This window comes from Oenanthe melanoleuca, chromosome 2 (genome assembly GCF_029582105.1).
Source record: "Oenanthe melanoleuca isolate GR-GAL-2019-014 chromosome 2, OMel1.0, whole genome shotgun sequence".
NCBI lineage: Eukaryota > Metazoa > Chordata > Aves > Passeriformes > Muscicapidae > Oenanthe > Oenanthe melanoleuca.
Window position 1 is genome coordinate 32,926,013 of NC_079335.1, and position 13,345 is coordinate 32,939,357.

Here is a 13,345-nt window from a genome sequence, read left to right on the forward strand (position 1 = left end):
CCTTCCCTGTCCACCATTTCACCATCATCTCTTTTTCACTCTTCTTATTTTGTGAAGAACCTTAAATACTGCTCCAGTTAAAAATAAGCTAAATCTATGTTGATTCAAATTTTCTCTTTGAGATTATGCTTATCCTTTTGAAATTCCTGCAGAGGCTGTTTTGCTCCTTTAATTCAAAAATGCATTTTGGTTTTGCGGAGAGCACGAAGGGGGAAATATTTCTGTAGTGGGTTTCCTTAAGGAAGCTGGAGCAGAGCTTGGATTCAGACAAAGAGAGCTTTTTGAGTGGTTCAGCTGGTCCTGCCTGCCCACCTGTAGGAAAGTAGGGTTTGAAACACAACCAAGAGAAGGTGATGCCCGTCAGTAACACTTCAGAGTCTGCTGTCAGAAATGCAGAGAGAACTGACATTGCTTGAGTTGGGAGGATGGAAAACCAAGAAGGCTTGCTAAGTTAAAATGTAGCAGGAGACTTCCAACTATTGCTTTTGGCTTCTGTTTCTCTGACTTATGAATTTCTGTTAAACTAATGTGATTTCACAAAGGTTTGCTTTCAGAATCTGGAATGAGCTTTGAATAAAGCTTGAGGCTTCCCACTCGTAAATTAAACAAAAAATATTTTTGAGGGCTTTTTTTTCCTTCTTTATTCTGTATGTTAAATGTAGAAAAGTAAATACAGTTTATGATCTCTAGGAAGATGCCCAATTGAAAATATTAATATGTATTTTAGTACAATACTGCTTATGCAATTGTAAATATACCCACAATTTAAAGTCTAAATTACACACATCACTAAAATACTACATAATTGGATGTATATATTCTTTGTAGTATGTCTCTTAGGGGTACTTGTATTTTATTTAAATTTTTTTCTCTCTCTAGGCAAAACTCTTAATTGAGCAGAGCTAATAATTATTTCATGTGCATGAAGTTTATACTACTGTAATTCAGATAAAATATGCTTGATCCCTGGTAGCCACATTCATTAGGAGGGATCAGTTTCTAATTCAATGCTCCCTCTCCAGTGCAGAATTCCCTGTATGGAGATGAAGCCAGGGAAGTCCCTTTCCATCCTGCTCACTTCCTCTGGCAGCAAAAGACTGTATTTCTCTGTCCACACTTTCTCTGCTGCCCTTTGGCCACTGTGCCTGTAGGATAGCTGGTAACACTTGGCTGGCATCTAACAGGGGCATCTCTGTTCTAGCAGGAGGCATCACTGGAAGGTGTGAGGTCAGGGAACCAGCTCCCACTCTCCATGTGGCTGCAGTGGCAAAGCCTAGTGGCTGTGGTTAGTCAGAGGGTGACACCAACAATTCTCATGGGGCTGCAAAAACAGGATTCTGAGAGGCTTTGCAAGGTTGGGCCTTTACAGCTGTTTTCCTAAGCATTGCCATTCAAAGATCATTAATCTAGTGTAGAAATTATCAACTCTCTGTGCTTTTGATTTCTTTGTTGGGCTCCCAAGAACTTAAAAAAGATAGAAGTAAAGAAGGGAAAGTAAACTTCACATTTTTGTACCATTACTTAACACCACCAGAAGCTGGAACTGTTAAGAAAAATGATGAATACTGACTTGTGCTAATGCATTATTTTGTCAGCATTAGAAATTCATGTATCAATCACTGTTTTTTTGCAGCCTTCCTGCAACAAATTTTTGTTGTCACTTAGCCCCACATGCTGTATTGCTGAGGGAGAGATTTGCATTTCCAGACATTGCCCATGACTGACTGTCAGGACGACACTGCTGACAGGATTCGCGCTTACTCGTCTTGTATGTGCTGATAAAGTCTGCACAAGGGCTTTTGTAATTCAGTCAGAAATGGGTGATTTATTGCATAGATGAACATTATTAGTAGCTGCTGTTTATAACAGTGACATCTATTACAGCTGGTCCTACTCAGAGGCTGTCTGAGGCCCAGGTTTCCTATACAATGCCACTTAAACTTAAGTGTGCCTTGTGGCTGGGTGTGTAGTCTCTTCTGAGCTCTCCAGCTACTTGAATTCTTACCCAATTAAGTTACAGATCCAATTAGGAAGTCTGTAAGTTTGGAGCACTTGTGATTTATACTGCTCTTCAGAGTGCCTAGCCAAAGTTCATGAGTAGTGTATGTTATCACCATCTCTGGGAAAAGTGGGTAGGTAACGTTTGAGTGTAAACAGCATTTTCATATTTTCAATGTTCATTACACTTTCCTTGAGAAAGCACTGAGTTTGAATCCCCAAAGATGTTGGGCCCTCTGAGGAAAGGGGATGTCAAAGGGAAAAGAAAATTAAGAAGTCAGATGGTTGTGAGAGACAGCTGGTGATGAAGCAGAAGCAATCAGGGATCAAACAATCAAAATGGAGAAAACAGGGAATGGAGAGGAAAGCAGCAGCTCTCAGGAACTGGATGTGAGGTTTGAGAGATCCTTGGCCTGACCTGGTCTTGCAGCTTTTGTGTTGATTACTATTACAATAATCAAGTCTTCTTTTAAAGTCATCTTTTTCCTTTGTATAAAACCTCATCAGTGTGTATGAAAGAAAGCAATTGTTTTTATCAGTGTTATGGGGTGGTGTTTATAAACTCCATGGTTATAAGAGTGAAAAAATCAGCAGCAAATATTTCGTATCATGTGAAAAATAATCAGTAAAAGTATCTGTAAACTGGTGCTATGAGGAAACTGTAATTAATGTGCTTGCATACCATTGTTGGATCATATCTGCAGCCCCTCTGTTTCTGGCTCATAGAGAATAATCCCATGTTCTCTCATAATCAAGATGGTATCAATGGCTGAAGCAGTGGCCGAGTAAGAGCAAGAAACTGGTATCCCTGTCCATTCTAATATTTTGCAGTGTGAAAATAGAGATCACTTTATGCTAGCAGGAACAGATGGGAAACAGATATCATCACTGGCTTTATTAAAAGCTCAACTCTATTTTTAGAGTTCTTTTAGCATTTTTAGAATGTGTTTTCAGTTTCGTGTCATCATATGGTGCCAACTCTGCTGTGTTGTAGGATGGGAAGGATTGTTCAATTGTTTTTCTGTTACACCTAATTTCTGCTTCTTTGCCAAAGCAAGAAGGGTAAGGAAAAAAATAAAATCCCACCCCTAGTCTAAACGAGAAATACTAATTTTATGTCCTGTGTGTTTAAGTGGCAGAGGAAATGTTAATAGTTATTTCTAGTGAATTTATTTCTATCAGATTATGCTAATCAGAGTGATTTAAAATTAGTTCGTTGCTGCAACTCCATCTTCAGAGCAATTTGCTAAATCATTATTCACAATGGTGTTATATAGTGTATAACACCTAAGAAGACAGCTAAAATTTTTGTGAGTCCTTTTATGAAAACAAGAAACCATGGAAATCTAGGATGAGACAGCCCAAGTGACCAAAGCCATATTGCCAGTGGGTGATCACTGACAGGAGAGCACCCAGGGCTTCACAAAAGCAGTTCCTTTGCTCTGTGTCTGAGCAGCACATATTCACACTGACCTTAAAACCTGTGCCAAGGAAAGTTCAAAAGAACTTCACCTGCATTATTGCAGATCTACATATAGTGGAAAATACTGTACACTTGGATACATTTCAGTTTGCATGACTGATGCTTTAATTTTCACTAACAGTCATTTTCCAAAGGCCCTTTGTTCCATCTGCACATGGTACTTTCAGTAATTCCTACAGTGAATGTTCCTCTAGTTTATTGTTGAAGACATAAATTCTTGTTATAATTTCAGTGTGCTTGCATGTTTAGTAAAGTAATCCATTACATCATACTAAAAATAAGAAATTTCTAATGATTTTTAATATCCTAGATTGCAGGATGGGCCTGCTTTTACATAACTGCTGCTTGAAAAATAGTAAAATAATGTTTGTAGTGCAGGATTAACAACGAAAAGTAACTTGTTTCATTAATTTACACTGTACAATCTGCATTAGAGTATGTATTTTACATAGTAGTTTTATTACTTTTATTCATCTTTAAAATGTCATTATTGAAATAGAAAAATGAATACAGTTCCTTGCTTGATAGAAATTATAAACACACTAGGTTTGAAAGTTCTGTGAATATCCCCTACATTTGGAGTTGGGTATAACCTGTGATGCTGTATACAACACATTTTAACGTGCTGAATTATGTTCCAGGAACCTGAAATCATTATTTTCTTGCCTGTAATTTTCAAATGCAGCACTTGAAATTTTATGTAGTTCTAATAACACATTGGTAAACAAGGCAGTATGAAAATTACGTGATGGTAAGAATGTGGGTGGAGACATGGGAGCAGAACTGAGGCTGCTGTTTCTCAGTACTGAAACTGTAGATTGTGGACTTATGTTTTCCTTCTAAATATAGCAGTCATGGAAAAGCTCTGCAGCCCTAAGCTTTGCAGGCTCTTTTAGATCAGTCTTCTACTACACCTTCATCCTGGTTTTTGCTCACTGCACCTTCTGAAAGAGCCCTTGTCTTTGCCCAGTGTTAGGCTCTGTAGTTTGGTAAAATGTCTAGCAGAGAAACATGAGAAATTATTTCGTTTCTGTCATAAGACCTGAAAACTGAGAGGCAAATAGGCTTGTTATGCTTCCGTTGAATCATTATGGGATACTGTCTAATCTCATTTTCAGAACTGTTGCACTGTAAGCATTTCACAGCTCTTCTCAATACTCTGGGGCTCTTGGTGTATCAGTGAGATCAGTCCGCTGCTGCTTAACGCATCGTTTTCTCTCTTGCAGAAAAAGCAGCAGCAGCTAACGAAGATGAAGTGCAGAAGGCAGATGTATCATCTACAGGTCAGAGTGTCATCGACAAGGATGCACTTGGACCAATGATGCTTGAGGTAAAGAGCACAAAATCCCTGTGTTTAGGGCAGTTCTGCTCCTCCTAGGATGAATGGAATGAAAAGGTGTAGTCAGAGATCGCTGTAAAGGAATGGTCAAGAGAGATGAGCCATGTGGGAGACCTGTTGCACTTAAACGTTGACTTATATGTACTGTAGTATACAAGTGAATAATATTCTCTAAAAGTGCATGTCATTGCTATACTGCTTTAATATTTTATCATTTCAGCTTGAGGCAGGACTCTTCCCTCTAGAATATGAAAGTAATATAGGAGAGATTTTCAAGATGTGTATTTCAGTTTGTTCAGTTAAGATTCCTGTCTGATTTTAGCTGTTGTTTTGATACCCCAAAAGGCTGTATGATTCAAGCCTGGCTTTCAAATGTGTGTTAGCAGTAATGTTGGTAGGTATGTTATCAGGGATCCTTATGTCATGTGCTACTGTCCTGTGGCACTACTGCTTTATCTGCTTAAACTCATTTGCAAACTGTTTATTCCCATCCCATTCTGGCTGTGGACCTTATCTGTGAGGAAGAATAAATGTTGCTTTAGGACATATAAAACAAAAAATTCTGAATCAAGCTAAAGGAACCAGCTTTGGCAGAAGCATAATTATTCTGTCATTTCTGCATGCATGTATAACAGTTTTAAGTATATGCTTTATTTTTCATAATTGGCTAAATGAAGACATAGATTTCTATACTGCATACGAAATAAAGGCTCCAAATTCATGCTACAAAACATAAGATTAGACAAGTTGGAGGCATTGTTCTTTGAAAAGTGGGGGTAACTAATTCATTTATTTAATTTAATATTTATTATACATACTCACTGAATTGAATGTTGTTGTTTTTGCTATCAAACAAGGTTATGCATTCATCTCTTACACTGCTATGTTAAAATTTATCTTTAATTTTCTATTAATTTAATTGTAAGAACCTGTTTTAATCACAGGAAAAATAAGAATAAGATTGTAATTTTCCTGGCTTATCTTGTGTGATTGGCTATTGCAGCAAACATGACATGTAAAATCACTCATTTATTCTGTTGTTCCATTTAATTTAGTTTAGTTTTCTTTTGCATATTAACAATGAAACATTGTGGAGCTTAATTAATGAACCATGGTCCTTGTGCACCAGGAAACTTAAAAAGGACTGAAAGTTGTTCTATATTTGCTGCGGAAAGACTATGGATACTTTGTCTTTATCACCTTAAGGAAATGCAATTCAGTTATTTCATCTTTACAGAACCCTTTTATACAACCTCTTGAAAAAACCCTACCTTTTCTCATTGCCAAATAATAATAAAAATGGCAATGCTGATTAACAGTTTATTAGTTGATTTGGTTTAGAATTGTAATTGTATGTTTTTATTAAAGAATAAAACTGAAGAATCCTCAAAATAATGAGTGTTTCCAGCTGAAGAAAGTGAGTAAAATTCATCAGGCAGTTGCCTCTGAGGAATATTTTAACATATTTCTAGCTTAAAGCATAAAGTAGATAGGCAGAGTGGAAAAATAGTTGAGAGAGATGACAATGTCTTAAAGAACACAAATGTATTTTCTGTTCCAATATATAATCTAAAATATCTGGTTTTTTGATTTGTCTTCCATTATACTGTCCATTATTTGCTCACCCATTTTCCCAATAGCTCTGAAGAAAAGTTTATGATTGTGGTGGCTCACATCTGGGAACAGAAGTAAGAAATTATTACAAAAGTAGAGGCTTCTAAAATATTCAAATGTCTTGGTGCACTAACTTCCTCAAAAGCCTGCTGCTGCTTACCTGCAAGATTGTTTTCTTAAGAGAATAGAAAGAAATGAGAGACTGAAATATAAGGCTCTTTGTTACTCTAAACCCAGATGGCCACGTCTGTGATCAGCTCAAGAAACAGCTGTGAGGGAGCAGCACAGAGAGCACTTCTTTGCCAAAGAAGTTGCCACTCTAGGAAACAGTAGGGAAAACTGAAGATTGTTGTGGGATGCCAGTAACACTCATAATCTCTTGCTTGCCATCTCCACCTTTGAAAATTTTCTCCTTAGTACTCCAATAAACATCTGTGATAGCTTTGGTTGTGCAGCCCCTGTGAATTAATGTTTGGGCAGCTGCCAAGCAGGATGGTTCAGCCACACCCACTCCCTTCTGCCAGCTCTAAATACCATGGCTTCCATGGCTGGCCAGCTGGGGACTGACGTGGCTAGCATCTTTTTTTTCTTTATTTAGTTTTCAGCCAGCTCAGCTCTCTGGTCCAACTCTTCATAGCTTCACAGAGTACAGGTTGTTGTGATGTAGGAAGTACTAAATCAAAAAAGCCATGCTTACACTGGCTTTAAGTGGTGGTGAAATGCAGCCTAAGACACTAATCCATAGCAGACATGTTGATTATTATACTAGAAAATATTATGCTGAAAATTATACTAGAGCCTCAATTTATTAATTTGTAAATCTTTGTTAGTAGAAATAAATACTACTCAGCAGGAAAATGTAATGAATGTTAAGAAAATACATATAAAGGATGGAGCTCACAAAAAAAGTAAATCAGCAGGAGGAACCAAGAATTATCGGAAGCAAAAAGAAGACAATGATAAAAAACAATGTCAGAGATTAGAATTTGTGACAACAAGAAAAAAAAAGACCTAGTTTATCTTAATTTAGAGGCAGTCAGGGAAAGTATACACTTATATATTTATTTGTGGGTTTTATTATGTTGTAATTCTAAAATAAAACAAAGTGTTTGATGCTGGCTCAGCTGCTCTGCTTGCATTGTGACACTGACCCTCCCCTAGAGCAGAATCATTATCTAACTTAACTTAGTTTGGGAAGCACCTCTGGAGCTTGTGTTTTCCTACCTCCCACTGCAAACTGGTTGGAGTAGAGCAGGTGGCCCAGATCCAAGTCCAGCCAAAGTTTGAATATCTCTGTGGGAGGGGGTTTTGCAGCCTCTTCCCATATCTGACCATCTTCATGGTGGATTTCTTTTTTCTTGTATCCCATATGTTTCCTGACTTGCAACCTGTGATGGTTGCATCTCATCCTTCCCTTGTGTGTCTCTAACCTAGAGCCTGGTTCTATCTTCTCGTTTGCCTTCTGCTAGGTGGCTGAAGGCAGAAGGACAATCCATCCTTAACCTTCTCTTTTATTGTCTGGATTTTATAACTTCTCAGTAATATGCAACATTTTAAACATCTCTCTGTAACCAGTGGACTTGAGAACTGCCTGCTGAGACCAACACATGAGTTGTACAGTATACAAGTTGGGTCAAATCAAAAATGCCTTGTGCTTGCTGTGGCAGCTCCTCCTTGTTCTGACTGTTTTGCAGTGAGCTGTTCAGCTGTTCAGATTTAGTATGGATGCACTTGGTTTTAACCCACAATGAATTGTGGGTGGCCTGTTTTTCTAATTTATTTCTGTCCCTGGAGATACAATAACTAACATCTCTCCTAGTGATTTCCTGCCAATCCTTAGAGAGGTGAATAAATCAGGCAAAGCTGCAGAAGCCTGTGTGGATTGTTAATTGAATGCTTAGACCAAAAGCTTTGGTGCTTTTATGTTTAACTGTATTCCCCCTTTATCTGCTCATGTGACATAAAATTAGAAGAATGATATATTTCTACCATCTGCAGTCATGCTTGCAACTTAAATAAAGTTTGCATGAGAATTTCTTCCTAATACTCAAATTTTTATTTTATCCTCCTTGGGTAGTAGTGATGTAGTATTTGGCTTAGGCTTCAGATAACATAGGGCAGATATCCTGGAGAGAATGCTGCAGCTAGGTCATCACTGTCACAAGAGATAAGAAGGGAAAGCAATCAGCAGAAAATACGAATGTAGACACTTCCTCACAGAAACTTTACATCCTTTGGAAAACCATGAAGCTAAGTTGAGGAGGTGAAAATCTGATTCCTGTTCCCTAGATGATGTGTGGACTGAATTAAACTAGTGTCAGATTTTTAGAAAAATGAAAGCAGTTCTAGGAGTAGAGGCTGAAGCCCCTGATCTTCACTGCTTACTGCCTACTCTCAGCTCCCTTTGCCCTTCCCTGCTTTTAATGCCTCACTTTCCTGGCTCCATGGGGCCTCATCTCTATGAAGCTGCACTGCTGGGCATGGGGACAGAGTCCTTCTTCCTGCCAGTGTTTTCCTTGCCTTCTGCCAGGATGTCCTGTGGTGTTTTCCTGGGATCAATCTTCCTGTACTGCACGGAGGAGTGAACAGGCTGTGGGTTTAGCAGAACCATCTTCTGGTCTGAGTTTCTTAGTTCATACAGGAAGATAGATTGATGGCAAGCTCTTCCATTATGTTTGATTGTTTGTTTGTTTGGATGGGGATTTGGTTTGTTTACATATGTGGGTTTCATTATAGTGCAAGGTGTGTACCTTTCTGTGCTTTTACACTAGTGTCCTATAAGTAAGATTAGATGCTCAATCTGAAATGTGTCTTTTGCTCCTACAGACGATAATATAAGAACTGGGATGGATAAGGAAAGATTCAGTTATGCCTTTTGAATGGAATTCAGAATTTATTTTCTGTGTATGTTGTTAATCTGATTGTTTGCTATTGTGTTTCTCTCTCTCTCTCTCTCTGTTTTTCACCCCTTAGGCCCTAGATGGGTTCTTCTTTGTAGTGAACCCAGAAGGTAATGTTGTGTTTGTTTCTGAGAATGTGACACAGTACCTGAGGTACAACCAAGAAGAGCTGATGAACACAAGCATATACAGCATCCTGCATGTAGGGGACCACAATGAATTTGTCAAAATCCTGCTGCCAAAATCTTTAGGTATATACCTTTTCCTCATATCATACCATTACTTATTTAACTTTGGTTTTATAAGTCAGTATTTCAATAACTTAAGTTAATGTCCTGACACTACCTACAGTTTCATCATATACATTATTTATTTTTAATGTATATATAGACTATGAATGATTAATATTATTCTCAAAAGCATCCTCCACTCTTTTCAAATTCTTCTTTGTTAAAATTGCTCTTAGTAATTCATGTTAGCTGGTATTTTTTAATGGATCTCCAGAGTGAATCACTAAAAGACAGCATTAGCTATGTGAACTCTCTGTTAGTTCTCTGTCTAGGCTGCTTGTTCCAAAAATGGCCCAGGAAAGAAGGAATATAAAAGAAAAATCAGAAACCTCCTTACACTAGAATTTTTATTTCAATGTTTTTATTCTCATCAATATTTCCTTTTAACTTTCAGGAACTGTTTTTGTTAGTTGCAGCTATTTTTGGATTAATATTAATATTAGTTTTAATGTCATTGAGTTTTGGAGGAGATGAAAAGAAAGAGATAGTCAATACTGGGTTCCTCATTTACTCACAGCAGTTTAAAAAGTATTACTCAATTCACTTTAGCCTTTTATTACTGTACTTATATACTCTGAAGAAGCAAAAATGTAAATGGCTAAAGTCAATATATTACTGCATATATTGCATTTTATGACTGAAGAGGGCAAGCAAAGAGTATTTCAAATATGACCCTGCCATTTCCTAATGTGGTGTAACATTAATTCGCTCTGACTGATGTCTAGTACCTATACTTGTGCATCTCAGGATTTTGATTCTTTTTTTACTTGTCTTAAGCCCTGTGTTAGGCTTTAGTTTTATCCATAGCTCCACCCAGGTCATTTCAACCCTTCAGTCTTTCCCACTGTAGCTGTGACCGTGTGTTTCAATATATTCCCCATTGTATTGCTTCCTGTTTTTGTAAGTGCAGATTAGTTTCGTTTCTTTCCCTTTCTAATTTGGACAGAGATTTTTATACAATGCAGCCATGTCTTTTAGTAGTCCCTTATAAGTTTACTGGAAAGATCCTACATGCTGCCTCATTTTTTGCAGTCTCAGAAATCAGCTTCATCTACCCAGTCAGCTTTTGGTGTGCTGTGTAACTTTTACATGCACCAATATTTAGACTTATTCTGCTTTTCTGCTATGTCATTTTAAGTCACTTGAAAAAAACATAATAGGTGAACAAATTAGCAGTGCTCTTAAAATTTGTCAATTTTATAAATGACCTAGTTACGTGCTGGTTTGGGCTTTAATATGAAAATTGAATTGTCATTGTTGTTAAATGAGCTTGTTTCCCAATCAGTTTGTAAAACATCTTGATTAATTCCCTGTGGATAAGCAGCAGAAGTGCCTGGTAGCAGATTTGTCTCACTGTCTGATTTTGCCTTTTGTCAGTGAATGGGGGATCTTGGTCTGGTGACACTCCTAGGCGTAATAGCCATACCTTTAATTGTCGGATGCTGGTAAAACCTCTTGCTGACTCTGAGGAAGGCCATGATAACCAGGAAGCACATCAGAAATATGAAACTATGCAGTGCTTTGCTGTTTCTCAACCAAATTCTTTCAAGGAGGACGGTGAAGGTAATTACCATTTCCAGTTTGTGTTAATGCACTTTCAGAGCAGTTGAAAAAAAATGTACTTTTGTCTTTGCTGTGAGTGTATACACTTGCATGAACCTATTTGTTAAACCAGCTGAGAGGACTCAGAGAAATTCTGTTTACCTCAAAGAGAGATACTCTAGTTTCATATGGCTGCAATTGTAAGAAAAATGTAGCTGACTAGGAAGAAAGTTTCAAAGGGCAATTTTTTGAATTCTTAGAATTTGAAGACAATTGTGGTTCACCACTTCCTTTACCATTTACTACTTCAGCAGGTAAATTTCCTCAGATTGTTTTGTAAGTATTCAGGTAAGTAAAAACAGTTTTTGTGAAGGTGAGTTCTCAGGAACAGCAAGCATTTGGGGCAAGTTTAAGAAATTTGGTTTAGAAGGTACAAAATTATGAATGATGAAGAAATGTGCTCTTTGTGCATGCAGTATATTTTTTTTATTACTTACCTCCTGAGTAGTTGAGTTACTACAGGTAGATTAATAAACATGTGCCAATACTTACGGATTGTAATGGAGTCCTTGCTAATTTTTCTTCTGAAAGAAAACAAACCCACCTTTCCTGTTTTATTTAATGTTTTAGGAAGTAATGAAGATACAAACCCACTGAATTTTGTCTGTGCATTTATTGATGCAAAAATCTATTTTTTTGGTCCAAATAGATTTAAAGAACTTTTTAAAATTATTTCTGAAGTCTTTGTGGAAACAAAAGTCTTCCCTTTCTATAAAAATTAAACGAAGTAACATTTTTCTCTAAGATTTGCAGTCTTGCTTGATTTGTGTTGCAAGAAGAGCTCCAATGAAGGAGAGACCCCTTCTTCCTTCGTCAGAGAGCTTTACTACACGCCAGGATCTTCAAGGTATTGTGCAATAGAAGTTTGTAGTTTTATTTCCTTTTCCTCAGTGGGGAAACTGCTATAACAAATACTTTCTAATGTGTCTAATATCAGGCAAAATAACTTCACTGGACACAAGTACCATGCGAGCAGCTATGAAACCTGGCTGGGAGGATTTGGTGAGAAGATGCATTCAGAGGTTCCATTCGCCGCACGAGGGAGAAATATCTTTTGCCAAGAGGCATCACCAGGAAGGTTAGGTTTCATACTTGTAGCACTTTATATATTTAACCTGTTTGCCATCTATATCTCTTGGTTGTGCTCTCTTTGTTTGTGCTTTCAGAGAGCAATCACCAGCTGCTGACAATCCCTTTCTCAAGCTGTTTTACTTAACACATTGATGATTCTCTAGGGAGGCCTTCATCTTTCTCACTGGTTGTTTTAGCCTTCTTGTTACAACTGTGCCATCCTGGAGTGTGTTTTAAATCTTCTGAATGTCGAAATCATTTTGGAAAGACAGACCCTTGCATGTTGTCCACCAAAATGTTCACTGACCGTTATTCTTCAAAACCTCAACTCATATATTGCAGTTCATTGCCTGTGTTCCCTTTCTCTACAAAAATGGACTTTTACTGTCACATTTCCTGTGAGAAACACTGAGTGTAAATTCCCAAAGCTGCACCTCTCATACAATTTGGAACCCTACATTGTTGCACTGCCTCTAGCTGATAAGTGTTACAGGATATAGCAGAAGCACATCTGCTCAGAAAGTTTATGGCAGGTAAGAAGTAGGAAAGTACTGCACTTTGGAATGGTCCCCATGAGGTTACTGTGGTAGTGACTTGGTGAGGATTTTTCATAAAACCCTTATACTTCTAATTCTAGTAACACAGACCCAAATTAATAAAAGCAAATAACCCTACCTAGTCCATGGGAAAGTAATTTCAAAACCAGTTGGGAATAGCTGGAACATTTCCAGTACAGAAGCATCATTCTTTGGATTCATGTTTAAAGAACAGGGTTTACAGCTGGCTTGTAACTAATAGTTACCATGGTCATTAAGCAACAGACATGTCATCTTGGGTACTAAATTGTAACTGGAATATCAAATTATTCCACTAAATACACACAGAAAAAAAGAGCTTTAGTCATGAGGCATTAGTTAAATATTCATTAATATGTTCCGCTTTCCTGAAATCTTCAGGTGGTTTTTTAGAAATGTGGCATCACAGAAATGCTGTGTTATTTTAGATAATAGTTTTGGGGGTATATACAGTAGAAATGCTAAAAGTTCAT

At 37.4% G+C, this 13,345-nt stretch overlaps 1 protein-coding gene across 7 annotated transcripts in view; it reads left to right on the forward strand.

Annotated features, from left to right (window-relative positions):
* NCOA2 (nuclear receptor coactivator 2) overlaps positions 1-13,345 on the forward strand; it is a 186,996-nt gene that overhangs the window by 131,050 nt on the left and 42,601 nt on the right. For all 7 annotated transcript variants that reach the window (XM_056483702.1, XM_056483699.1, XM_056483700.1 and 4 more), the window contains 5 exons: positions 4,708-4,811; positions 9,408-9,585; positions 11,002-11,187; positions 11,972-12,073; positions 12,164-12,304. In XM_056483702.1, coding sequence (XP_056339677.1) covers positions 4,708-4,811; positions 9,408-9,585; positions 11,002-11,187; positions 11,972-12,073; positions 12,164-12,304 — 711 coding nt within the window. The remainder of the gene's footprint in view (positions 1-4,707; positions 4,812-9,407; positions 9,586-11,001; positions 11,188-11,971; positions 12,074-12,163; positions 12,305-13,345) is intronic.